At 25.8% G+C, this 27,827-nt stretch overlaps 4 protein-coding genes across 4 annotated transcripts; 2 read left to right on the plus strand and 2 right to left on the minus strand.

Annotated features, from left to right (window-relative positions):
* The first annotated feature begins 1,230 nt into the window (after positions 1-1,230).
* LOC129972665 (40S ribosomal protein S16) lies at positions 1,231-6,460 on the plus strand. The gene is made up of 5 exons (XM_056086880.1): positions 1,231-1,391; positions 2,127-2,228; positions 2,945-3,041; positions 5,966-6,013; positions 6,274-6,460. Exons 1-5 carry the CDS (start codon positions 1,338-1,340, stop codon positions 6,417-6,419), a joined length of 447 nt encoding a protein of 148 aa, XP_055942855.1. The 5' UTR covers positions 1,231-1,337; the 3' UTR covers positions 6,420-6,460.
* Positions 6,461-9,198: 2,738 nt separating this feature from the next.
* On the minus strand, positions 9,199-10,284 carry LOC129972092 (dolichol-phosphate mannosyltransferase subunit 1-like). Its single transcript, XM_056086074.1, has one exon. It carries the CDS (start codon positions 10,213-10,215, stop codon positions 9,499-9,501), a length of 717 nt encoding a protein of 238 aa, XP_055942049.1. The 5' UTR covers positions 10,216-10,284; the 3' UTR covers positions 9,199-9,498.
* A 251-nt stretch (positions 10,285-10,535) lies between these two features.
* LOC129972691 (uncharacterized) lies at positions 10,536-12,606 on the plus strand. Its single transcript, XM_056086913.1, has 2 exons — positions 10,536-11,255; positions 12,138-12,606. Exons 1-2 carry the CDS (start codon positions 10,920-10,922, stop codon positions 12,390-12,392), a joined length of 591 nt encoding a protein of 196 aa, XP_055942888.1. The 5' UTR covers positions 10,536-10,919; the 3' UTR covers positions 12,393-12,606.
* A 3,667-nt stretch (positions 12,607-16,273) lies between these two features.
* LOC129971386 (calumenin-like) lies at positions 16,274-24,589 on the minus strand. Its single transcript, XM_056085102.1, has 6 exons — positions 24,328-24,589; positions 22,752-22,916; positions 22,052-22,214; positions 21,005-21,229; positions 19,247-19,452; positions 16,274-16,793 (listed from the first exon to the last, which is right to left on the minus strand). Exons 1-6 carry the CDS (start codon positions 24,430-24,432, stop codon positions 16,689-16,691), a joined length of 969 nt encoding a protein of 322 aa, XP_055941077.1. The 5' UTR covers positions 24,433-24,589; the 3' UTR covers positions 16,274-16,688.
* Positions 24,590-27,827: the final 3,238 nt, after the last annotated feature.

Below are 27,827 nucleotides of genomic sequence, written 5' to 3' on the forward strand. Positions count from 1 at the left end.
ATTTTGAAAATCTTTTTATAAATTTGGAAAAAATCACATCTTTTTCATTTGGAGATCGCGAGTTTAAAATCTAGTAACAGCCAAGTTTGCCAAGTGTATCACACATCCTGTCTTTAATATATTAGAATTGAAGATGAATTTTATATATCATGTTTTATGACATAGAAGCTTAGACAATAAAAGGCTGTTACAGATGTCGATGCATTCAGACATCTGGTTGCGATATTTCATTGAATGCTACAAAATTAGTCTTTATATTTGAAGAAGTACTTCAAAATAAATAATAATCTGATAAACAAAATTGTTTAAAATTTAAAATAGCATCGAAAGGAATTTTTCTGCCTTCCATTTCCATATACTGTCCAGTTCAAGCAGTAGATTCCTTCCATAATTTTTTGTATGCAGTGTTTTAATTTTATCAAAGTAGGGGTAAGATGGATGAAAAGATATTTCTTTTTGTTAGAAAATTTTTGAATTTTCATTTATTAATTTTTTTATAAAAATGGCACATTTTTAAAACACTACGAATTTTTTTTCTGTGCTTAGAAATTTATATGTGGATGTTTAAGAAGCATTATTCTTACTTATTGCTTGTTACCACTTTGAAGAATAAAATGATCTTAAAATGATAGGCGTGGTTTTCTGAAACAACCACATTACAATGTGCTTTGTAAAAAAAAAAAAAAAAAAAAAAAAAAAAATCGAGTATGCAATTTCAACATTTATTCTGATATCGATTTTATATAAATCTGCAGTTTTTGTGTCAAGACCACTGATAGAATTTCATCTGTCGATTCTGCTCTTGTTTTCGAATTACTTGATTCTTACATTCGAGTTACGAATGATAGATGAGGCAAAAAAACTTGAAAAGGAATTTCATCAAAAATTTATAGTTCTACAATGCTGATGATAAAACCATATTCGAAATTTCAATTTTATTGCTTATTTTTTTTTATCGTGCATACGTAACGCAGAAAGACAGAGAGATAGATTCCTTTTTTTTTTTCTTTCTTGGTTAGTATTGGTGTAATGACTATATATAGTATTTCTTTCATATTTCTTATTCCATTTTGTAAAATATCATGTTTTTAGGCAGATAAATAAACATAATTTAGAAAATATTTTTTATAGAGATCGAAATTTTTAATATTCAACAACTATAGAATTGATTTGTTTCTCAGATTTCGCATCCAGTATTTTAAAATTATTATTTAACGTCGGATTGAAAGGAACAGCTCAACTTCATATTTTGCGGTGTAATGCGGAAGCGCGTGGGGTGACCATTTCAATATATTAAATTTTTAATCATATTTATTGAAAGTAAAAATTGTAGTAAAATGGAGCAAGCTGCAAAAGAAGCAACAAATTCGGTTCAAGTATTTGGAAGAAAGGTAAAAGCTGATTGCTCATTTTTTGTCTTCTGATTTTTATTTCATGTTAAGCCTACATATTAACATACTTTTCTGCTACATTCGATCTTATTCATTATTTGGAACTAATGTACTAATAGCGGAATTTTTGTTAAAAAAATTAATAATTTCTGTGAATTTTTAATATAAATACTCGATTCTTTTTACTGATATTTTCAAAGTTTCACTTCGACAAAATATATAACGTTAATTGTAAATATTGCAAATTTTTTGGTACATTTAATATTTTTTTCCAGTCTCATTATCTTTATATAATTTACTTGTTAATTGCTTTATTTGCTTTTTATTATGACTACATTTTTATCAGATCTTGCGTAGATAATTTCTTTAATTTGCATTGATTAAGTATACACAAATCTTCAGCTTGTTTTGTAAATTAGTGTAGAAATTTTCTTATATTTTAATGTAGTGTTTATACGAAAATAAATAAATTTGTATTTACATGGCAAGAATATTTAAGTGCAAGGCATGTAGTGCATTAACATTATGCAAATACAAAACTTTTTTTGATTCAATAAAAGAAATTAATGAATAAAATAGGTATGAATAAAAACATTGCAGATCATTTAAATCGAATCACTAAAATATTCAGGATTAGATTTAAAGTAATGAATGAGAATTTATTTTAGTTCCTATCAGCATAGAATTTGTGTATTTTGTTTAAATTATTTAAGTCTTTCCAAACTTTTCTTTCAGAAAACGGCTACTGCTGTTGCATACTGTAAAACAGGCAATGGTTTATTGAAAGTAAATGGTCGACCCCTGGAATTGCTTGAGCCTCAGATTCTCAAATATAAGGTTAGATTTTTTTAAAAAAAAACTCTCAATGTTTAATTATATTATATATTAATTATTTAACATGATTGGTTGTATATCTTAATATACTTAAAACATTTAATGTTAAAAGCTTTGATATCTTGGAATATATTCATGCAGTGTAAATTTGTGTAAAAGATTTTATTTCAAAAATGTTATTAATTACCAAATTACTTAAAAGGTGTTTTATAATTATCCACCTCAAATCAATTTGCATAACCATTATAACTGTTATTTTTTTCAGTTTCATATATAATATGTTAGTCATTTATAATATATTATATATAATGTCATAGAAATATTTCAATTTAAGTATTGCTTTGTATCTATATGTTTTTAAATTATGGTACATATAAATTTATGTATTAAGTAGGAAGAAGCTACTTGCCTGATTCTTTTATATTTATTCAGAATCGACAATGCTTTTATCAAGATTATAATTGTTCTAAGTATTCAAAAACAATTTTGCTTTCTCAAGTAGCCCAAAACCATCAAATTTTGCTGAATTAATTACAGTAAAACAGTTATATAATTTTCTGTACAATTTTTATGAAAATGTAATTGGAAATTTCCATAAGCAGATTTTTTTTTTCATTCAACAAAAGCAAATGCTAATTTTTATTAAAACATATCAGTATAAATGTATAAATAATGTAGTAATGTGCAGCACAAGATTGATATATTAATTTTTATTTCAGCTTTTGGAACCAATTCTTTTGTTAGGAAAAGAGCGTTTTGCAGGTGTTGACATACGTGTGAGAGTTAAGGGAGGTGGTCATATATCGCAGATATATGGTAAATATTTTATCTTTTTTGGTATTGTTATTTCATTTGAAATACTTGGATTGTATGAAATAAAAACGATGATGAAAGTAGATTTTTTTATAATTAAAATGTGAATATTTTAAACAGTGTAATATATGTGAATTTTAAATTAGATTGTTAGTTTAATATAATTATTGCAATCTATAAGTCGTGAGCAAAGTACTCTTTTGTTTTAACTTGTAGTAGATTAAATTTTCACCTAAATTTATCACCGTTGTCTTAAGGTGAATGTTTTCTGAGAGTTGTATGATAGATGATTCTATGTCTATTTAAAAATCTTATATTAAATATCTAAAATGTTTGTGTTGAATAATATAGCTGAATTTAAATTTTAGTCTTTTTTTATATTGCAATTGCAATCCAAAAGTTGTCAGCAAAATATTTAATTGGTATTTTGTGTTAACTATTTGGTATATAAAACTCCACTTTGAGCTTCGTTCTGAAGTCTTGAGGTGGAGAATGTTTTCTGAGAGTTGGATGATAGAATCTTCTATGTCCTTAGTTTGAAAACAAACAAATCAATTTATATATTTTTATATTGAGTTCATAGAACTTGCTGCATTCAATATCAATATTTTTTTTTTCTCATAAAATTTAATCTTTATTTATTGCAATCCATAAGTTGTCTACAAAAATACTTAGTCTTGGTATTTTTTGTCTTAACTTCTTGGTAAATAAAATTTCACCCAAAGCTTCATTTTGAAGTCTTAAGGTAATTGAATGTTTTCTGGGAGTTGATAAGATTTTCTATGTCCATAGTTTGAAAACAAACATTAAATTTAATAAATTTCTGTTGATAGATCAAATTTGTTATTTTAACTAATCACATTCTGAATCATAGCTATTTAAGTAATTATTATTGAAAATTGATGTTTTGTGAGTAATTTTTGATTTTCAACAGTGCATTTTCGAATACCTGTACTGTATAATGATTCATTTTATAATATGATTTCTTATTTCCATTTGCTTGCAGTTTTGGTTTTCATCCGAATTATTTTGTTGCCAACCTCCAAATTGGAAGAGATAAAAAATTGATCTTATATTGATAAATTTAAATGAAATATTGTAAACTGAAAGAATTTTTTAAACATTTTTTCTTGGTCAATAACCTGAGAACGGTCAATGAAAATTTGTTTAATTTCAAGATTCTTGTTGTGGTCCTGCTTGATTATATGATTTACAGCTTAAGAAACCTTCTTATTATAATTGTTATTAGCAATAAAGAACTTATAAATCTTGTTGTATAAATTTTATAAATTATTAAATCACCATTTTTGTATTTTATTTAGAAAATTTGCATTATGTTCAGGAAGCTTGTATGCATTTCAGTTTTCATTTGATTAATTTTGTAAATGTACATATCAAATGTACTTCTGGAAATAGTTATTAGATATTTTTTAGTATCCAATTATTTGCATGTTATTGATGTTTTAATTATATATATATTTTTTCAAATGTTGGAAAATTTCACAATCCTGTACTATAAAGGGCATCAGCCTTGTGGTTGGTGAACAGAGCCGTACAGGAAAAGTAAACTCAATATCTTAATTATTTTTGAAATGTTTTTTAGCATTTTATTGAAAGATATTGCACATATTTTTAACTTCCATTATGAGGAGGCATGATGCTACTTTATGCCTTCCTTATATGAGATTACCACTATCTTTTAGGGTGCATGCTTGTGTGTGTATTTAGATAAACTTTCTTTATATTTAATTCTTATGATCAAATAACTTTGATATCTTTATTTTTAAATATATTATTCATAGTGTACTTCCCGTTCTTGCAAATCAATTGAGCAAATATATCAAAAGGAAATTAAGCAACTTTATCTAATTATTATTGAAATGCGATTAATCTAAATTGTAGCAGATTATTAGCAATTGTCTTTGGGAAATAAAGTAAGCTTGTATACGAATTCAAATATTAAAGAATAAAATTTTAAAATATCAAAATTATAGAATTAACTTTAAAATACTTGTTTTAATTCTGACAGGTTTGCATATTATGCCAGTGTATTTTAAACATAGACATTACAGCCATAACTTGTATATTTCATCAGTCTTTTTATGGTGAATTTAAGACATATTTAAGGTCTATGAGCATATTTAAGGTCATGAGGGAATCTATTCTTATGAAGTAGAAGGAATCATTTTTAGGCTATCGTCTTTCCAATGTAAGATGAAAAATGATAAGCCAGTATTCTGGTTTAAATATATTTGTCAATGGGCCAGCCAAATAGCAATAAATCAGCCAACTTATGGGGGGGGGAGCTTAACATTTTATTCTTTTATTGCCAGTAAATCAAATTTTTCTGTTTATTGGTGTCAATTAGCATAACTTTTTTGTTGTTGCTTTTACAATAAATATTATGGAATCCAGACATTTTGTATGTGCAGTTGATTCCTCTTTTAGACATTTTTGTATTCTAATATGCTAGCATCAGTTAATCTTATTTTAAACAAATATTCCTCATTCTTAGAAAAAGTAAGCTCTGAAATGAAATTTCATAATCTTGTGAAAGTAACAGTACAAAATTAAAGAAAAATAGAGCGAAAAGTTGCAATTTCAACTTGATAATTTGCCAGGTTGCTTTTGCATTTACAGGCATTGTGATAAAAGTTCATGGAGATAACTGAAAAACATAGTCAGCAGTTGATTTCAGGAATGACACCTAATGTACATCGTACGAGAAATTGCCCGATTTCGAATGGAGAATTAAGAATTTTAGGATTTAATTTACTCAGTTGGAAAGTTGTTATACATAGCTAATTTTTAGTTTTCAATAGTTTGCATGCATTATATTTTTGCATTAATTATGTACCATTTCTAATTTATAAGTTTTGAGTATTGATTTTCTCATTATATGATTTTAATTTCAATTCTTTTTCTAGCAATTCGTCAAGCCATTTCTAAAGCTTTAGTTGCATATTATCAAAAATGTAAGTACCATAAAATACTTTTTTCGATGGTTTAAAAAAAAGCATCTTAAAAAGTTTTAGTTAGAAAAATATTAGAAATGTTTAAATTTCAATTAGATAACTATTTGTGATTATTTGTCTGATTTTATTAATTTATAGAGCAGCTTTTATATATAAATAGCAGCATTTGCTCTTATTTGAAATATGTCCCAAAATTAATTGGTTTTACAATTAATCTAAATTTTAAAATGTAGTTTAATTAAGTTTATTTTTATTTTTAGATGTTGATGAAGCTTCCAAAAAGGAAATTAAGGACATATTAATTCAGTATGACAGATCTCTTCTGGTAGCTGATCCTAGACGATGCGAGCCCAAAAAGTTTGGTGGACCTGGTGCTCGTGCTCGTTACCAGAAATCTTATCGTTAAAATTTTCTACATTTACATGAAAATAAATAAATTTTAAGCCATTTGTGTTAATAATTATTTGTTTCATGTATTTCTCAATATTTCATGTTTGTATTTCATTAAAAAAACTTTTTTCTTAGTATTCTATATTTAATTAAATTTTAAAACTACTATGTTCATGACTTTTGCCCATTTTCTAACCATTAAAGATGTAGGTGAAGAACAAACTATTCCACTCTCTCTGCATCCATTTTTATAAAGATATAATGAAAAATGTTTTCAAGAAGAAGGAAAAAAATTTTTTTGTGTAATTTCTTTTTTTATAATGCATGAAAGATCTTATTTGCTTAATACCTGCTCGGTAAATTATCCCGTAATATTAGTTATCAAACTGTTCTTCGTACAGACCAGGAATAAATAGTTGTTGCAAAATAATTTATCATATACATTATAACTTTAAAAATTGAATTGCTGTTTTTTAAATAGCAATATTAAGCCTGAAAAAATTCAGTTACTGTTGCTTTCTTTAAGAAAAATAATTTAGAAATATACGAATACTTGCTAATTTGCCTACAATAAGTTGTCTATCGAGATATGATTGCTCAGAATAATTGCAATTTTTTTTTCCCTTTGACAATAAAATGGAAATGTTAGTGGAAACTAAATTGGAACTTTTTTATACATAGAATTGTTATATGGTTATAGTTGAGGAAAAACAATATAACTATGTCCAGATTAAAAAAAAAAAAAAGAATCTCAATATTATAATAAAATACGTAAGTGAAGGGGGCGGGGAATGAGATTAGGAATTTAAGTTAATTAAGTGAATCCACAGTTTTAGAATGAGGATATTGGAGATGCATAATATTTTTTAAAAGTTTGTTTATTTAATTTTGCCACTTTTTCAAATAGTTAAAAAATCCTGACCTAAAGAAATTTAATTAAGTTCTTTAGCATCAATAAATGCAAATTATAATAGATCAAGTTTGTATTTCAAAGTTTCAATTAAACATGTTTGCAAAATAGTATCTTAAAAAGCTTTTAAGCGTAGGAAAGTTAACTTATGTATATAACTTTTAAAGGGGGGAAAAAATTGGATATTTTTTTTTAAAAAAAAACATTGTAAAAAAGCTGCTAAGAAAATGAAAAATATTTAATGTAATTTTAAATAGCTTTTGAAATGACAGTATTTTTATGTAGAAAACTCATAATTTATGTTTAAAGAAAATAATTTAAATTATTTTACTTTGTTGGACTGCTTTACAGCATTTAACAAAATCACTGACATTTTAAAAAATTATATAATTTTGAAATCTTAAAAAGATGGCATATTTTTTCCCAACTAAATATGGCAAGAATGAAAATTGCAACAGTAAATTATACCAGTGTATATGCAACAGTAGGCCTGGTATTATACAATGTTCCCTTTCAAGTATGATAATGTTCAAAAATAAAACTTGCAACTGGCTCATTTTTAATTTAAAAATTATATGCAGATTGGACATGGGAATCATTAGAAATAAAACTAAGAAAGAGTTCTGAATAAACAAGAAAGCTTTCATGTGTAAAATTTTAATTATTTAGTAACTAAGGTAAATACATGCTAGTTGTCTGGCATAATTCAGCTTATTTAGATTACCCTTCCTTACTATAACTGAGAAGATGTCTTTTTGATTGCATAAGATATTATTGGAGTTGAGCAGTAAACATTTAGTATAAATTGTGCTGCTTAATGATCTAAATAAAACTGAAATTTATATATATTCTCAAGTCGAAAAAAGGACATTAATGCAGCAAATCTAATGGCCATTTTACATTCATCTTATAAATCTGGATAGTTTCAGTTTGACTATTATATATCGGTTTTCTAGAGAAACAATAACTTTGCAGTAGATAAAATCTATTTAGTAGCTTTTATTTTCACAATATTTCAATAAAACTGGAATATGATGAATAGTAACCCATCGCAATTTTTTTTTTAGCATTTATAAGCAAATACATGATGAAATCATTTATTTAATTACATCTTTAATTTTGGTTTATCTTTTTTGAAAATGTTATGTAATTTGAGACATTTAAATTTTTTGTTGTTAGATTTTAAGAGAGGCAATGGGAGAACTGACAATTATAACTTTAGTACAATAAAACTTTTATGCATAAATACAATTTAAATATTTGGCTTTTGAACATTTAAAGTATGAAATACATTACTTTTTCATTAAAAAAAAAAAGTAAAAATGGTCTAAAGGCAAAGAAAAAAATATATTTAAAAAAAGTTTCCAAAGAATTCAAAATTAGTGCAAATTATCTCCTTGTTTGGATATGTTTTGCTTTCTTAAAATCAGCTGTCAGTTAAGGTTGTTTCTTAATCAACCTTAACTTTGTAAGCCATTATGGCAGAAATATTAACATGATAATTTTATTTGTTCCTTACCAAATGTCAGAAACCCAGTAATATTTTTTCAAATTACAGCATTTGAAGTTGCAAGCTATTTCTCTCTCTCTGTATATACAATGTATATTATTGTTTAACTCAAAATGATGAAAGGAATAAACTCTGTATCGTTATACCCTTCATTCATTGTTCACTTTCAAGTTGGGCAGTGAATTTTCTTTTAAAAATTGTAGCTGATTGTCTAAAATCAGTATGCTGAAACTATTACTTTTCACCTAGTTTTACAATTGTTTCAAAACATACAAAAAAAAAAAAAAAAAAAAAAATTGGAAGTGATTTTCCAGTATTGTAGAAATAAAGCAATAAATGCAAAAATAAATGTATTTTAAATATTTAATTATTACAAACATTGTAGATATACATATAAAAATAAACAGTATGTGATCCAACAGATTGCTTCCAACTAATATGAGGCATACAACAGATATATTTAACAAAGGGTTAAGGCACAAAAGCTTAATGAGGATATTGCAATCTTAAAACATAGCTTTAATTAACAAACTGGATTAAAGTTAACAGTAATGAGAAATATTACATTATAGCTAGTAATATTGAGAATTATTGCATTGATTCCTACAAATCAGCATAATTTCAAATGTTATTCAAAACAGCAATCTTTTTACTTGTATAAAAATATGCATAAATTTATATATAAGTAAACAGATATAGCAGTCCTTTAATAAACTGAAATATCTCATTACCACCTAACTTTGATTCACCGTATAATCTATCAACAAATACAATAGGCACTTCACCAATTTTGTAGCCTAACTTTCTGCTTCTCACAATCATTTCCATTTGAAATACATAGCCTTTTGATACACAGGATTCTACCAATTTTTGAAGAACGTCTTTTTTGTATAGCCGGAAGCTGCCAGTTAAATCAGATGCACCAGGTCGCAATAGTACTTGTGTAAGATAATTTGCACCACGGCTAATCAATTTTCGTTTGAAATCCCAACCATTCACACCACCATTACCGAGATAGCGAGTCCCAGATACTAAATCATAGTCACCTTCTTTCTGCTTTTTAATAAAGTCTAGAATATATTTTGGATGATGCGACAGATCGGCATCCATGATAATAACAAAATTACCAGTTGCATGTTTGATTCCATGTATATACGCTGTGCCTAGACCTAATTTTTTCTCTCTTGGTCTCAACACTATTTTATCGGAACCATATATTTTTTCAAGTTGCTTTGCAGCTTCCAAAGTTCCATCAGGACTGCCATCGTCGATTATTATAATTTCGAAATCATAATTTCCCAAAGTCATATATTTGATGATCATCCAAACTATTATTGGAAGATTTTCTTTTTCGTTGTATGTAGGTAATAAAATACTATACTTTTCTGTCATATTTAATTCACTTAATTAATGCAGTCGACAACCGGAATTCGATCAAAACTAAAAGTAAACGTCACTTTTCAAAACATCAGCTTATATTTCGGAAGTAGCAGTTGCTAAATTTTTTTGTAAAATATTTTATAATAAAAAATATATGCAATGAAAATTTAATGGTAAGAAAGGCAAATAAAAATTATTGTTTCATCTAAAAATTATTTTACTTTTCAGCAACTTGATTATTTTAATAATTTTTTATTGCATTGCTATCATACTAGAGCTGAAAGATTATTGACGTTTCATTTGTTGTTCAACTGCAAAATTACAGTTTACGATGCGGCTATATAAAACTATTACTAGTTAATAATTACAAATTACAAGAAAAAATCACAGTCTATCAAATACATTTTTCTTAAATTTCATCTGGATCTAGATCGAGAGGCAATGAAATTTTTAATTGTTGTCAGATTTATGTCTATTTTCTTTTGTCTCGTTGCTAAGCTACCGAATATAAACGAATACGAAAGTAAAGGAACGGATGAAGGTAATTTACTTAAAAAGAAAAGGAAAGCAATTGGTCAACTTATTCCCATTTCTTTTTTTAAAAAAAGTCCCACCTTTGATAAGTAATATTTCTGCATTTATCATTAGCAGTCATTCTTATTATAATTAATTAAATAATAACAATAGTAAATAGTTTTCTAAGTGATAAATTTGCTATGGAAGATTTCCAAACTTCTGATATCAGACAACTAGTAAATTTATTGACTTTTGAGGAGGATAATGATTCAGATATTGATAATTCTGATTATTTATCAACTAAAAAAAGAAGTATATATTCAGAGAAGATGAATAAAAATATGGAAAATAATAGTACGAACCAAACGGAAATTGACAATAAACCCAATTATTACTCTAAATTAGATAAATCAAAAAACATATGGGAGGATGATGAAGTGCCAGATGAAGATTATGATGAGATTCAAATGAAAGAGGAACCAAAATATGATATGATTTACCAGCAAAATGTTACACCTGATGATATGTTCTTGCAGGTAAAATGCATTAATTTAGATTAATTATCATTTAAAAGCATCATCAAACAGATTAGAATATTTTTTAGTAGTTATTCCAAACTATATTTATTATATTAGCATAATGCAAGTAACTCAGAATAGCTTACTAAATGCATTAATCACTTAATAATAATAAAAACTTCATAAATTATATATGCATAAAATTGATTGTATATGAACTAAATTATTAGTATATTAATTAAAAAAACTAATAAACGAAAAAAAAATTCCTTAATCTATTTAAAATTTTACAACTTATACAAGAAATTTAAATCAGTTTAATTCCTTAGGCAAAAAAACAGAATTTTTATAACTTATTTTTGATATTTCTTAATTGTAAGTTTTGTAGATTCTCTCTAATCCGACACATAAGAGATCAAATACCTATCAGATTATAGAATATCATGCTGTAGAGAATCATACAGATATAAAGAGAATCATATCACTGATACATATAATACTTATTTCTACATGTGGAAAATGAGCTTACAAGATGTTAATGAGAAAAATATTATGTTAAAGTGTTGATTAAAAGCACATTATACAGAAAAATCATGTACTGTAACAGTTACAAGTTTTATGGAGAAAGAATACAGTTCTATCAAATAATATGTTTCAACAGGTGCATCATCATATGAGAGAGAAAATTAACTATATTTAAAGAAATTCATGATATTTTTAAAGTTGAAAAATCAGATTTTATAAGTTATGCTCATGTATATAACATAAAATCTACTTGAAAGGAACTTTAATTTCGTTTTCTTATGTACTACTTAATTATAATAACTCGTTCAATTGCTTCATTTTAAGAAAAAATTGTAATATTCATCTGATTTATATTGTTTTAATTTTACTTTTTAGCTTGATGGTAAAGGACCAGGTTCCAACAACTGTGAATGTTTATTAATAAAGATAAAATTAGAAGATGTAAACTCAAGTGATGAAATCACATTAAAGATATCAAATGTTTCAGTGATATGTAAAACCAATAAGTACTATTTGGATTTAAATCTTCCTAAGCATGTGGATCCAGAAAAATGCTCTGCTAAATGGAATCAATCAAGTAGAATTTTAGATGTAAAGCTTCTACTTGATGACAAAGAACTGTTTTTGTAATATTTATGAATTTTTCTCATAAACAATATGAATTTCTTCTATAATTTAAATCTTAGAAAAAAAAACACATAGTAATATCAGCCATAATTAGAAATAATCTAGTTCAAATAATTATAAAACATAGTTTATAATTAAAACATAGTTTTATAATGAATGTCATTAAAAAAGTAATAAATCAAACATTTGAATCATAATTTTGAGTAGATAAAAATATGCCGACACTAAAATCTCTATTTCAAAAGATTTATTTGAAAAATTCTACAAGACATTTCTAGAATTAAAATAATAATAATAAGTTTTAAACTGTGCAATAGTTTAAAATTTAGATTATTATCATTAGTCATAAGATATATTTATAAATACTTATCTACATTCATAGAATTTTCATATTTTTGAAACAGTTAACAAACTTAAATAATGTGAATGTTAGCATTTATATATCAATATAACATTTAAAATTTAGATTTCCCATAAAAGCTATTAATACTTCTTGTAATAAAAAAAATCTTTTAAAATTATATATTCTTTTTAGTTGAATGTGCTCACACATACAATTAAATGAAATTTTTAGATAATGTGTTTTGAAATCAAGGATTTTTTTAAAAATCGCACTTTAAAAAATATAGTAAATTAGCTATCTTGTTTATAAAAACATCAAAACAAAATATTATTTAACTATAAAGAAATATCCAGTAAGATATTTTTAATTTTTGCAATATTTTTGTAGATTCTCACATTTTTGAGACTAGCTTCATTACTAGACTTCATCCCGAGTACATTCAAGTGCATCTTTATTCATTATCATCAATTTTATGAATGCTAAAATTTTGAATCTATATAATCAATACACAGCTCAGAAATACTGTGATAATTATCATTAGCACTTCAGTATTCTGTTCAGCAGTTTTATTCATTCATTGTTTAACATATTTAAATCCATCTGATTCATGCCTTCACTTTTATTGATTGTGATTGTATTTTGTTAGAATACATGAAGAATTAAACAATTTTTTTCTTTCACTTACAGTAGAAACTTGTTCTTTCTATTTACTTATTCTTATATATATATATATATTGATAGCTTTTAGATAGAGTTTCTAAAGTTTGTTTTCAGTTTCAGTTTTTAATGCTCAAATTTAAAAAGAAATATTTCAAGTTCACTGATATAATGCATTTTATTTCAGAATTTGCGATAGTCTTTTATTTAATTAAATAACTTTAAAAATAAATATTTTTTAAATTTGAAAATAGTTCATTGAATATAGATATGGATCACAAAAGAAGATATGTTAATTTCACGTTGATATTATTCTTCATTTTGTAAGAGTTATCGCAACAGAATGGCATACAGATTTTCTGTTTTATATTAAAAATAACATTGAATGTTTTTTTTCATTATAAATTAATAGTTTTCAGTTTCATTTAATACCACTAGAGGTTTTTAAGAAAACCCAGATTAAAAAATTTTATACCTTTATTTCATCAAAAGATTACAAACAATACAAATGAAATAAAAAGCAGCAGTTTTATAAGAGAATAATAAATATTTAAACAAAATTAATGGCAGTATATAATAATCTAAAATATATTGGCACAAGGAAAATACATCTAACAACGTAACAACATATTAGGCTGAATTCTGCAGATGCAAAATATTTATTTGATCACAAAAAAAAAAAGGAAATTTTTTTAAATTTAACAATTTGAAAAGATAATTTTTCAACAAACAACAACAAAATAGAAATGCAATATAATTCCAGAATGATGAAGAAAAACAAATTCAACACAGAGAATATGAATGACTAAATCTTATTTTCTAAAATTACAAAAAAATATGTCATAAATAAATGTGGTTTGTATGAAACATTTTAAGAAATCTGGCAACAGTTTTAATTTGATAAATATATGTGAATTTTATTTATTTCTGCTCCAATCAATGAAATGGTAATATGTATAAAATAAAGACTTTACAATTGTTAGTGTTTCTTTTTAAAGAATTACAGATTTGAGATTTTAAGCTCTTATAATGTTATTTTCAATAACAATAACAATGATCTTTGGCATAATAACTACAATGATTGCACTATCTGCTGAACTAAATATCACAAAAATTATAGTTTCCTTTGAACATAAATAAAAAAAAGAAAATTAATCACAAAATTGACATTTTAAAAACATCTTGAATGTACACAAACTCTTTTAAAACACTTAAAAAAATTTTTGGTGGCAATAACTGTATGACTATTTATTGAAAATGAAGAGAACATATGATTTATATTGTAAATAAAAAAAAGATAACAGATTATGCAACTAATTATTTTATGAATATTCTTATCTATGTCAAATGAGTTTTTAAAATATAGGAACAATACTTTTTGATATAGAGTAAAATATGAGTAGTCTAAGTAATTAGTTTTGACCAAAAAATTTTGAAAACCAAAGAAATAATAAAAAAAATAATTAAGAATGTTGGATCTGAGCATGAAGAACAAAACAGGCCATTTGGATGATTAATATATATTAAATAGTTCATTTTATTTAAAAGTGACAAAATTTCTGAAAAAAAAAGAATGGCATAAAATATCAAAATAAAGCCAACTGCAGTTGCACAAAAATAGAAAATATAATAAAAAATGTCATAAAATGTCTATTGTAAATTAAGTGCATGATTTTTCCAATAAAATTATTTAAGAGAATACATACCCTGTATAAAATATCTGAATATTTTCAAGACATCTATCTACTATACCTATTTAAAACAGCTCATGCACCAGTTAAATACTTTGATTTAACCATTCACATACAACATATATAAACACCAATATTTTTTTCTTTTGTTTTGTAAAGTAACAAATAAGTTATACTTAGTGCTGTAACTAAGCAAATATATTCATTTTGAGCTCTGAAGAAATATTGATATCTTAGAATGGCACTAATCTGGAAAATAATCAGAAATTATTATTTATATTTTAATTTGTCCCAACACATCATGTAATGCAAGTTACAGCACTAAATATCTTAATATTATGAGTTAAAAATATACATGAAAATATTTAAAATCATACAATTGAAATGAATGTATTTGGTCACAATACAAAACATATTCTTATGAATAAATGCCAATAAATGAATTCACTATTATTCCTGACAGAATCATTAAAAATTTTCAGTTTTATTGAAAATAAAGTTTATACAGTATGGGGTGATTTTTTTTTTTTTTTTTTTGTCTTGTAAAATTTTATGATATAACTAAAAAGAAAAAAAATGCTCAGTATAAATCAAATACAATGATTTGAAGCTAGAATTTTTCCAAAATATCAATGTAATAATAGCTGCTAAAAATATCTAACACAAATTATGCAATAATTAAAAAACATTAAATATTTAATTGAATCAAGTATTGGAATAAAATTCTATTTTCTTAAGTATATGTTGCATCTAAAATATGTTAGGGATTTTGGTAGATATTAATATGTATATGATTCACACACCGAGAGAAAATGAAATTTATGAAAGTATATTTAAGAATCCATAGAAGAGATATGTAGGAATTCATGTTCATCACATTTACTGAAGGAATTTTTGACAAAAAATAGTTTAAAAAGATTTGTTCATCTGAAATAAAGGAAAAACAAAAACCAACATGCAGAAATATAACCTGTGCCGATCAATAACAAATGAAAATAAAGAGAAAGCAATTTTAAATGAATTCAAATATTTGATAAAATAAGCTCACTATATACTAAATAAGTATACATTAAGTAGAAACATCAGTGCCAAAATTGTTAATTTTTGTGAGATTCTCTCCTTCAAAACCATACTATAAATATATAACATTTTTTTAATTAAAAATTCAGAATTACTTTTTAAATCATATAACAATGGGCAGGATATTGTACTGTACAAGTATAAAAAAATAAACAATAATTGCTTACAAAGAAGGAACCACTTAATAGTGAGTTCCATTAACAACTATTAATAATTTGCAAAGATATATTTCAATAAGTCATTAATAGAAATTTTACAATATAGTATAATTAGGAAAATACAACTGAAATGGATTATAAAAGAAAAGTTTTGATTCATCACAAATGGAATATCCCATAATTATTTAGTATTAAAAATAGTAAAACAACAAAGAATCAAAAAATAAAATGCTCAGCGTAAATTACACTTAAAAATGTTTTTCTTCTGTTACATTCATACTTTTTAAGTACAAAAGTTCCATACAAAAAAGCAGCTCATGCAGAAAAAAGATTTTGGTTTAGATTTTATCTTCTTATTTTGGAACATCCTTTAAAATTCATCATGTCTTACCAAAGCTTCACCAAAGTCAGTAGCTTGGCTTCCAACAAATAAGTCAAATTTGTTTAAAATTTCTTCTTTGCTTAATTGATTGTCCTAAATTAAAGAAAATACAACTTAAAAATTTAATAAATCAAATTTATTTTCACTTTCAGGGTGATACAAATTAAAAAAAAGCTTAGTTAAAAAATGGATAGAATTTTTCAGAAATTTAAACTGGCTTTCATATACAAGAATGGTTTAAAAGGTAAGGTAACATGTCCTTTATGAGAAAAGGCTTATTCATGGAATCAAAGATATTGACAAAATTAGAAAGGTACCAGTACATATTTTTGCACATAGTCAACAAGTTTGTTAGAACATTTATGCTAGAATTAAACCACACAAAAGAAATCGGGGAGCAAGTCGTAGAGCCACATAATAATAGTTTCTAGAATGTTGGTATTGATTTTGAAATAGCAACCTGCCATGGGTTTCTTAACAATCTGAAGAGAGGAAAATAATTTGGTGCGAGATTCAACTATAGGGAGGGTACTCCAATACATTCCATTGAAAATGATGCACTGAATTATGTATAACTGAATAATATCATGCAATAAAAGGGCATCTTTATAAACAGTCCCGCTTGTTTTCTGCAAATTGCATTATTACTCTTTGTCTTCAATCGCTAACAAATATCTTATTACAGAAATATTGGTGTGCTAACTATTTGCCATGATGTTTGAATGTTGAGGTTGTCTGTTTATTTAGTTATAAAATTTAAATTCCACAGAGAAATTTGTCATTTGTTTATGTTATGCTGTAAACCTTTTACATAGAACTTGATATTGGACAACATACTACTCAAATACATATACATACTACTCAAATATTGAATTTTGTTCATATTTTAGGTCTATAAAATATCACTTTTGCTTCCGATATAAATGTTGATTTAAATATCATTAATAATAGATAAATTTCTTAATTAAGTCAGATAAATTTTTCTGATAAAATAAAAAGAAAGAAAAGAAACCCAAAGCATTATATAAAACTTTTTACATTTTCCAAGTATTTTTTCAAGAAGGAAAAACATTTCTTGAACCCATTTTCATTCATACAAATTTTGATATGACCTCAAAATAAAGTGGGAAACAAATATTAAAATGATGCATCAATTAATGATAAATGAAAAAATTGTACTTAAAAGAATTAAATAGGATCTTTTGCTGAATTGTCTAACATTACAAAATTACGAATATCAAAGAATTCAAAAGAAGCATGAAAAATAGTTTTTTGCAATTTGTTCTGTTAGCCCTTCCACGAAAGGTTTTAAGTCTTCATTACAGATATCCTGTTATAAATAAAGTAGATCCTTTTTTAATAACGATGACAAAACAGGGACATAACACTTCATTTATTTTCAATGTATAAGAAATTCACATAAAAAGACTATTTTTAAATATTTCAAACCAATAGCAAATAATTGATAAAGTTACTTCACACACACACACACACAAAATATTATTTACTTGTAAAAAGTGAATTATTCTACTTTTATAGCTAAAAAGGTATAATTCTACCAAAACTCTATTTATAGAGATGGGGAAAAAACCCCACAAAAGAATAAAGAATTTATCAAATTTTTAAGCAAAATGTAAAGTACACATAATGTTTGGAGTTAATTCAGAAGACACTATTTCACTCCAAGATCTATAATAGGGATCTTGGTTGAAATTTTTGATATGGCTATAATTTTTTTTTATTTTTCTTTTAAATACACTGAATATTATTTGTTATACATAATTTAAGAAGGAAGAGCAAAATAATATAACTTTTAAATTCTTTTAATTATTTCCATATTTTTCTATGTACTACACACTAAATGCTAATTTAACAAGCAAGGAAATAATTTAACAATGTGATTTTAAATTTTAAAAAGGATTAATTTGGAAAAAGTAGAATAAAATAAAAAGCAGCCTTAAATAATTAAAACCTTTTTTTGTTAAAAAACATAAATCAGCTCTTATTTATTTTACAATTTAAGTAAGTTTTTTTAAAAACTCATCTTTATTATTAAACAAAAGAAATAAATTATGTACTAGTTCTTAAGAAAATTAATCCTCTTCAAAAACATGAACTATTTTGTATTGTAGATAGTTTTTTATCTAAAAGCAATTAAAATTTTAAACTTCTCATTTTTACTATAAGTGTACATCAAAATTAAAAAGTAATAAATATTCTGAACTGTACACAAAATTTCATGACACATTCTGTTCTTATGCTTTCATTTCACGCATTAGTACCTACAGAAATAAAGGTTTCTTAAAATTAACTGCGTGTCCAGCTCTAAAATTATGGTTTTTTGATTGATATGGTAAGCACCTGGAGCAGTGATACCACTTTAGAAAAGTTTAACATAACAAATTAGGAAGTCTGCTTGAAATATCACCACAGAAAAAATATTTTGTTTTCTTTAATATTTAGAAAACCATTTAGTGAATGGACAAAAATGATATATCAAATTATTCAATTATTCCAATTGTTTTATAAATAGTATCAAAGCTTACTCTATCAACATCAGATTCATAAATGAGATGTTTAGCTTCGGCTTCACTGTTATCATAATCATCTGGAAGAATCCACTGTCTTACTTCTGGAAATTCTAAGAATCCATTTTTATCTTTATCTCTAAACTGGATGAATTGTTCTCTTTCCGACTGTACCCAACTAGGCTCAGATTCCAAGTCATTATCAGCATCAATATACATATCACCTAAACATTCAACAATGTCATTTTAAAGGATATATTCATTAAAGTCATAAAATGAAGAATTTAATTTAAATGTTATAAAATTTAGTCAACATTATTCAAAACAATGCATAAATCTACTTGTATCTTTCATATCAATTGTTAAAATTAGGTTAAGGATTTTTTTTTCTTCCACATTTGAAAATTTGCATGCCACAATCTTTATAAGTATAGAACTAAAAAAAAAAAATAGCTTAATATTATAAATAATTTGAATGAAAAAGATTTATCTAATTAAGAGAAAAATTTCAAATATATTTTAAATAATTACTTCGGCAGATTGTATATGTTTACAGAATGTATAAAAAGCATAGTTTTAAACAGTTTTTAACTTATAAGAGCAGTAGTTTGGACTATCCCTTTTCCACCCAAGCATGTAAATATTATGGCAAAATTTAACAGATATGTTTAGATTAATATTTTTGAACCTCCCAAATTTTTATATTTCTATAAAAAAAATTATAAAAATATTTTTATTTTTAATATGTTATGTAAATTAAATATTTTACATTTATATAATACAGCTCAATTTAAAGTGTAATATCCTTTACTAAATATTGTCCATAACACAATTTCCTAATTTTAATTCATTAAATTGAAAACTTACTGTGCAAGAATTTAAATAAATTTTTTAATGTTATATTTTTGAAATAGAATAACAGATTTACATATAATTTTAAATTCCAAATAGGAGGCATTAAATAATTTGGAATCATTGAAATTATTATAGAAACTCTAAATAGTTAAAATGAATTTAGAAATTACAATATAATATTTGAAAGAAATGGCATTATTTTCTTTAAACATAATCAAAATTTAGTTAATATACTTGCAATCATATTGAATGTTTTCCTTTATGCAGAAATTAAAACTTGATGATGTCTTAAAAAATATCCCTCAAAAAATATATAATTTGAAAAATAAAGATCTGAAATATGACAGTGATTAAGAACAGTAACTACTATAAAAGGATTCTATGAATGATTAAAGTTTTATTATAAAAAAAATTTCACAACATGCACATTCATAAACTATGATTTTTGGAATACAGAGCAAGTTTCTTTTGTGAGAAATACGAGAATGAATATATATGTGTGAATGGTTTCACATGTATAATTCGTGCATTATTTTTTATGATTGATTTTAGATATATTATGGATATTCAATTTTTAATCTGAAAATAAACTTAATCAGTATATAGACAACCTGCAAATGATTTTAAATTAAAAGTGAATTTGAAAATTTAAATGTCTATATATATATATATTATTTAGCTATAGGTCCCAATCTTGATCAATTTTATTTTTTTTCCAAGTTTTTTTATAGAAAAAAATTATATTTTATTTAATTTATATAGCAGCAATTCAATATGCTAGAAATATTTTGCTCACAAAATTTTATTCCCTAATTTTAATTATATATCCATCAGCATGTTTTAAGTGCTTATTTTTTATTAAAAAATTTAATTTACAACCAAACAACTAACTAGAATTCTATAAAGTTTTAATATAATTACCAATATACTCTTCCATAGAAATTTTGCCATCGTTATTTTTATCAATGTCTTCCATTGTTTCTATGACAACAATATCCTTCATATGAGCACTTTCTTCAGGATGTACAAAATCAATGAATTCTTTTTTAGTCAAGGAGCCACTACGATCCGAATCTGCTTTTTCCCATCTTCTTAAGTCTCGTTCTATCATGTCTTTGTACCCATAAGTATCCCCATCAAAATTCTCTGAAATTTTAAAATAAAAATAAGATCTTTTAATTAATTTTCAGCTTGTAAAAAATTTAGAAATACAAAATTTAATTATATACAAGATTGCAGATTAAATTATAATAGCTACTTTTGAAGAATTTATTTCTGATAAAATAAGAAATATAATTATAAAAGGCATTTTAAAAACAACAACTTTACATTTTGTTGATTAAAAAAAAATTGACTGAAAATTCTCAAAATGAAGACAAATTTTATTTTTGATACTTAATAGAGCTTCAACCTTTAGATAGCAACAAAATTTATCTACTAAGATATAAGATCTGCGATTTCTTTATTAATATTCTTCCAGAAGCAATAAACTTATTCCTTTATGCATGTTATAACAATACAAAGAAATATTATTTACAGATTTATATAAGAAACTCATCTGATCAATGCTGCAAAAGGAGTGACATTTTAATAGTTTGCTGTTAAATATATAAACTAATGCATAAGCAAAAATAAAAGAGGTTACTGGTATAGGCATCAGCATATATGAAAAGAGTTAAAAGATAGCATATTAAACTTTTTAAGTATTTTATATTTTAATTATATTTTATAAAAAAGATAATATATTAAGAATTTAACATGCTTAGCAATATTCCTATTTATAAAAGTTGCATTTTTCTATAAGAATGAAAATTACCTGATTGGACTTTCTTAAACTATTGAAATTACAAATGAGTAATTTTAAAAGCTCCTTCAATTTATATGAATTTTGTTTTAGAACAATTTAAAGAATAATAAGAGGATGGAGAAGACGGATTTAGTTTTTTTAAAAATTGAAATAAGCCTTACCATCAGCATAACCATAAGCATTTTTCTTATATGTTTGCCATGAAAGTTCAAGTTCATTATTTGGATTGAAACCTTTCCACTGACGCTCAGAGTCATCAATAATGTATCTTTTTTGAGTATGCTGTATCCAATCCTTTAATTCTTGCATAGATACAAAATTATCCTGTAATGAATAAAATATAGATGATAATCCTTTAAAAAACGAATGAGCTGCAAATACATTAGATTTCTCCTAAATATCTATTTGTTGCAGACAATTTTTTTCTACCCTCATGCCAAAGATTTAGTATTAAATGATAAAATGGTTAAATATCCCTAAATTATTAAATAACTATGTAGTAAGAAACAAATTGGATGCCTATACCAATAAGTTCAGGAAAATATAAATAGAAGTAGAAAATTATCTATTCTATATCAAAAGAAATAAGAAAATTATGCATAAAATAAATTTTAACACTAAAAGAAATATAAATCACATGTTTTCTTATGTTCTTTTTTAAAAATTAAGCTATTATATGACTTTTAAAGTTATTTTAAATGTCCATTTAAAGTTTAAAATTAATTTATATTCTTATTACAATTACAAATATTTAAAAACTGTTTTAATGTTATTACACCAGACAAAAATGTGGATTTTGACAAATGTTTTTATAGTCTTAGATTCAAGCAAATTGGTTCCAATAACCGAAAAGAAAATTACCTTATCAGAATCAATTTTATCAACAATTTTACCAAGTCTTCTTTTACTTTCTTCGGGTGAAAGTTCTGCAAATGTTTTGGCATCTTTTTCTCCCAGGAATGCCTCATGATCATAATCAACATTGTGGAGCTCTTCTTCAAGATAATGTTTCTCATCACTCAAGACCTAGAAATATATTCACAATAATGTATTTGTATAAATATTTTTTAAAAAAGGAATCAACTTATTAAATTTAAATGTAAACAAATTTTCTAGAACTAAACTTTAATTCGTGGCACTTTCTCTGTCCCCCCCTTTATTTTTTATGCAAGTAAAGCGAATAAGTTCTAAATAAGAAAACTGTGTTTAGAATTTTTTTTCTTTCCCAAAGGATTTTTAAACCGGAGATTTGGAACATGATTCCTAGGAATTATTATCCTAGGATTTATTTTATTTTTCATAGGAACTATTTAAAGTAATTTTAAAATTAAGTGGAATTTATATATCCATAATCAAAGGGTTAAACTCCTTTCCATTAACAACTTTTTTTTATCTGAAGAGGGAAAGTTTTTGTATCCCCATCCTCAACCGAAAAATTCTGTTACAAAACTAACGAAATATGATAATAAAATTACAAAAAATATTAAATTTCAATTCAAAATAGTGATGATGCTATTTTTAGTAAATGTTTTAAAATACCAAGTTTGCTCCAAAATGAATTGATGAATTTGAAATGAGCAGGGCCTTATGACCTTGCAATTTAAGAAGCTGAACTTTAAACCAGGAACATCATACAACTTAATTATGAAAGTTAATACACATTGGGCAATTTTTTTTAAGGGCACATTTTTCTTTTTTCTGAAAACAGATACACAGGATAAATCTGAATGCTGTCTGAAAATAGTCATAAAATCAATCAACAAATTAAAAAAACAACTAATGTATATATGAAAAATACTATGTTTTTACAGAGAAACTAAAGCAACAGTAATAGAATATTTTAAATAGATGAGAAAAGATAATATTTAACGAAATTAAAAAATTATATAAATATATTTATTTTAATACCGGAACAAGTACCGCCTAAATTTTAAAAGGTACACATACACATAACATTTCTTATATTTTATTCTAATTCCCTAAAAAATAATTAAAATATCATGAACATTTGGAGAATTTTTATTACATTTCGTAATTTCTATTTAAGTTAAAATTTTTAGCTTTATTTTTCATGCAGTTAGTTAAATAAAAGAAAAGCAATAAAGAATGACGGAATATGACTGCTTTATTTAAAACCTGATCTCAGAAAACATATATAAAGTATATGAAATAATATAATTGAATCATACATAAAAACCAACAAACGCAACGTCTTAAAAGAAAATTTAATTAAAGTACCGGACGGAAGGGCTTCAACAGAGTTGATAGAAAAAAATTGTGGCAGTTTTTTTTTTATTATTATTATTAAAATCATATGGCAGAGAAAAAATAATGGTAAATAGCGTTAGCACAACAATATTATTCGTATACAGAATAAAAATGATAAAATTCAGCAATCTTAACGATAGATTTAAATTTGAGAAATAAAAATACTTACACTTTCATGAATTCTTTTGGATGGTCCATCAGATTTCGGTATTACTAAAGCTTCATTTGCTAATAATACAGCAAACAGAAATAGGCAGCGCAAAAACCCGGACATAGTGAAGACCAATTGTCTCCAGCGGTATATGAAAAGGATAATACAAAGATTGTATTTCAGCTTCAAACTAGAGCAATTAAGGCAGAAAAAAAATAAAGCTAAATCATGACAGAACAGTCACCCACTCGAATTCCGTTCTCGGTAATGTTTTTCATATGCACTTTCACTCTGACAGCAGACGATACGATGGCAGCGCCACCTAGTTTAGATTGCCTTGAAATACAGATGATTTCAGAATCTGGGTTGGAGAGTATAAAAATGAGAGTGTGTATTGATACTTTTATAGAATTGAGTTTTAATTTTAAAACCAAAAATAAGTAAATTTATTTTGCAATTTATCAAGTTCATTCTAAAACATTTTTATATTTAAAGAATTTCAAACTGGAAATGCTTACGCAGTTAATTTATTACCAGTAAACTTTTTCGTGATATTTTCTGTAGCTTTTACCAAATATTATTATATTTTCTTTACTGTGGGCCAGGGTGATGTTGATTTGAGTTGATGAGATCCTAAAGTTTTCTGAAAGTAGAAGGTTTCATTTTCAAGTTTAGACTAGATTCGTGAAAATGAAGAGCATTTTGAAAGATAATACGAAATTAAGGGTCGTGTAATTTAACAACAGTTTAGAATAAAATGTTTATCCATATTATTAAGATATTTTCACTATATCTTATGAAATTCAATATCGTTCGTTTCATTCACTATATTCAAACAATATAGTAGAGATATCGAACCTATGTCATGCTAATACGGATTTCGGTATTGAGCCAGACCATCCAGGCAACGAGCGTTTTCTGATTTTTATTTTCAGAGTTCTTGACACTTTTGAACCAACTGAAACCAATATTTGACACAGAATACAATTAATTACAAGATTACATACAAAATTCTATACATTTATGTCGTAGCGTTTTTGAATTATCGCGTGTACATGCTTGAGAGTACATATAGATAAGTTAGTCAACCCTGTGAACAGATTTGGTTAAAAATTTATTGTGAATATAGATACTGAATCTGTGTACCAAATTTCATTTATTCAAATAGTTACATTTTTATCATGGTAAAATGCTTGTGAAAGTACAAATCGACGGTCGACACTTTGATGAATTAGGTTCAAAATGTGATATAAATCTACTATCCAGGTGCTAAAACGTGTACCAAATTTCATTTATCCAAGTAGTTGCATTTTTATCATGCTAAAATGCATGTGAAAGTACAAATCGACAGTCGACACTTTGATGAATTAGGTTCAAAATGTGATATAAATCTACTATCCAGATGCTTAAACGTATACCAAATTTTATCTGCTTAGTAGAATCTGATTTGCAATGATCGTGTTCACTTGTATCCGAACATTCAAACTGACAGACTTCCTGCTAATAGATTTGTTCAAAATTTGATAAAAATCTATAAATTTATTGTAAATTTGTGTTCATCCATCTAACAGAAATCCTAAACCTCCGGGGGCACCTCGGAAAGAGGATGAGATGCTTCCGGTAAGGTGGGTGGATCTCGCCACCCTGGAGGGTACACAAAAAGGCGAGGGATATGGCTCCTCCTATCGATGAAGAGACGTACTTCCTTCAGGAAGGGTTGTACTGGCACTTTTTCATGGCACTTGTCGTAGACAAGCCCGCTGACGGAGGCAGCGATTTTAAGCCGAGAGAGCGTCTCGTTTTCAGTAGCGCCAACTAGGACCATGAGTACGTTTTAGCTACTCAGGCGTCACAACTCACAACGCCGTCACATTTTACGGGGCTGACTTCATTCATGCATTTCATTTACTCATCCATAGAAGATGGCACACACATATTCGCTTTCACAACCCCTTTTTACAGGAGGGCTCCTTCACACCTCACAAATAGAGCACAGGAAAGAACAATCATACTCGAACCATGACTCGAACCCGGGGCGCTCAGATCACGAGGAAGACGATATACCCCTAAGCCAGAACGCCGCAGGGGAAAACGTGGGAATATGGGATACGAAAGCATCCAAGCAAATACTCTTTTGCCACATGTTTGAATTCTCTCTATAAAATAATAGCCTGTATTCAGTTTACGGTATAATGGTTTTATACTTGTATTGATAACATATGAAAAATAATAATTTGTATAGCTGCATTTTGAAAATGTCTACAGAATTGTCGAATGCAAAAAAGGAAATATGAGGATATGAAAATCAGAAAAAGGTAAATCAATATTGTGACTATTTGCTAAATGACTATGACTAGAAATGTTAAAGAATAGATGGAATGCTGAAGCAACTTCGCAAGTTGATATTACATTACCTTAATATCTATCATTTTAATAAATATCTGTTCTCAGAAAAACTAAAAGGAGACACTGTAGGTAGAAAAATGTACTGTTTCACAGGATAGTTTACTACATTTGCCCCATAATAATTAGAAAGAGAACGAGCCTGCACAAAATACTATCTCATAAACATATAATAGTCTCCAATACTTTCTTGCATACTCTTTAATAAAATTGCTACATGGATAAAATTTTGGATCTTGGGTAACGCCTCGAATGACTTCCATGGCATTGGTGAGCGGTAGTTACGAAGTATTGATATTTGGTGCGAATTTAGCCTTTTTACACAATCTATCCAGTGAACATTGGTGATTATTTCGGCGATTTATCGAAATCATGATAATTACTGCCCGAACTTTTGTTTCAAATGTATTTTTTTTCAAACCGATTGAAATCAAAATTTGACTCAGAGCTACAAATTTAGTCCCATAAAATCACATAGCAAATTTAATCCCATAAATCATATAGTTACAAATTTAGTCCCATAAAATCATATAGCTACAAATTTAGTTCCATAAAATCACATAGCAAATTTAGCCCCATAAAATCATATAGCTACAAATTTAGTCCCATAAAATCATATAATTTAGTCCCATAAAATCACATAGCAAATTTAGGCCCATAAAATCATATAGCTACAAATTTAGTCCCATAAAATCACATAGCAAATTTAGGCCCATAAAATCATATAGCTACAAATTTAGTCCCATAAAATCACATAGCAAATTTAGCCCCATAAAATCATATAGCTACAAATTTAGTCCCATAAAATCATATAGCTACAAATTTAGTCCCATAAAATCACATAGCAAATTTAGGTCCATAAAATCATATAGCTACAAATTTAGTCTCATAAAATCACATAGCAAATTTAGTCCCATAAAATCATATAGCTACAAATTTAGTCCCATAAAATCATATAGCTACAAATTTAGTCTCATAAAATCATATAGCTACAAATTTAGTCCCATAAAATCACATAGCAAATTTAGGCCCATAAAATCATATAGCTACAAATTTAGTCCCATAAATCATATAGTTACAAATTTAGTCCCGTAAAATCATATAGCTATAAATTT

The sequence above is a fragment of the Argiope bruennichi genome, chromosome 6 (assembly GCF_947563725.1).
Source record: "Argiope bruennichi chromosome 6, qqArgBrue1.1, whole genome shotgun sequence".
NCBI classification, from domain to species: Eukaryota; Metazoa; Arthropoda; class Arachnida; order Araneae; family Araneidae; genus Argiope; species Argiope bruennichi.

Coding starts and splice junctions, on each gene's coding strand:
- LOC129972665 (XM_056086880.1), top strand. CDS start 1,338: ATGGAGCAAGCTGCAAAAGAAGCAACAAATTCGGTTCAAGTATTTGGA. Junction 2,229..2,944: donor CTCAGATTCTCAAATATAAG/GTTAGATTTTTT, acceptor TTTTTATTTCAG/CTTTTGGAACCAATTCTTTT. Junction 6,014..6,273: donor AGTTGCATATTATCAAAAAT/GTAAGTACCATA, acceptor TTTTATTTTTAG/ATGTTGATGAAGCTTCCAAA.
- LOC129972092 (XM_056086074.1), bottom strand. CDS start 10,215: ATGACAGAAAAGTATAGTATTTTATTACCTACATACAACGAAAAAGAA.
- LOC129972691 (XM_056086913.1), top strand. CDS start 10,920: ATGGAAGATTTCCAAACTTCTGATATCAGACAACTAGTAAATTTATTG. Junction 11,256..12,137: donor CTGATGATATGTTCTTGCAG/GTAAAATGCATT, acceptor TTTACTTTTTAG/CTTGATGGTAAAGGACCAGG.
- LOC129971386 (XM_056085102.1), bottom strand. CDS start 24,432: ATGTCCGGGTTTTTGCGCTGCCTATTTCTGTTTGCTGTATTATTAGCA. Junction 22,917..24,327: donor CCAAAAGAATTCATGAAAGT/GTAAGTATTTTT, acceptor ATATATTTCTAG/GTCTTGAGTGATGAGAAACA. Junction 22,215..22,751: donor ATAAAATTGATTCTGATAAG/GTAATTTTCTTT, acceptor TATTCATTACAG/GATAATTTTGTATCTATGCA.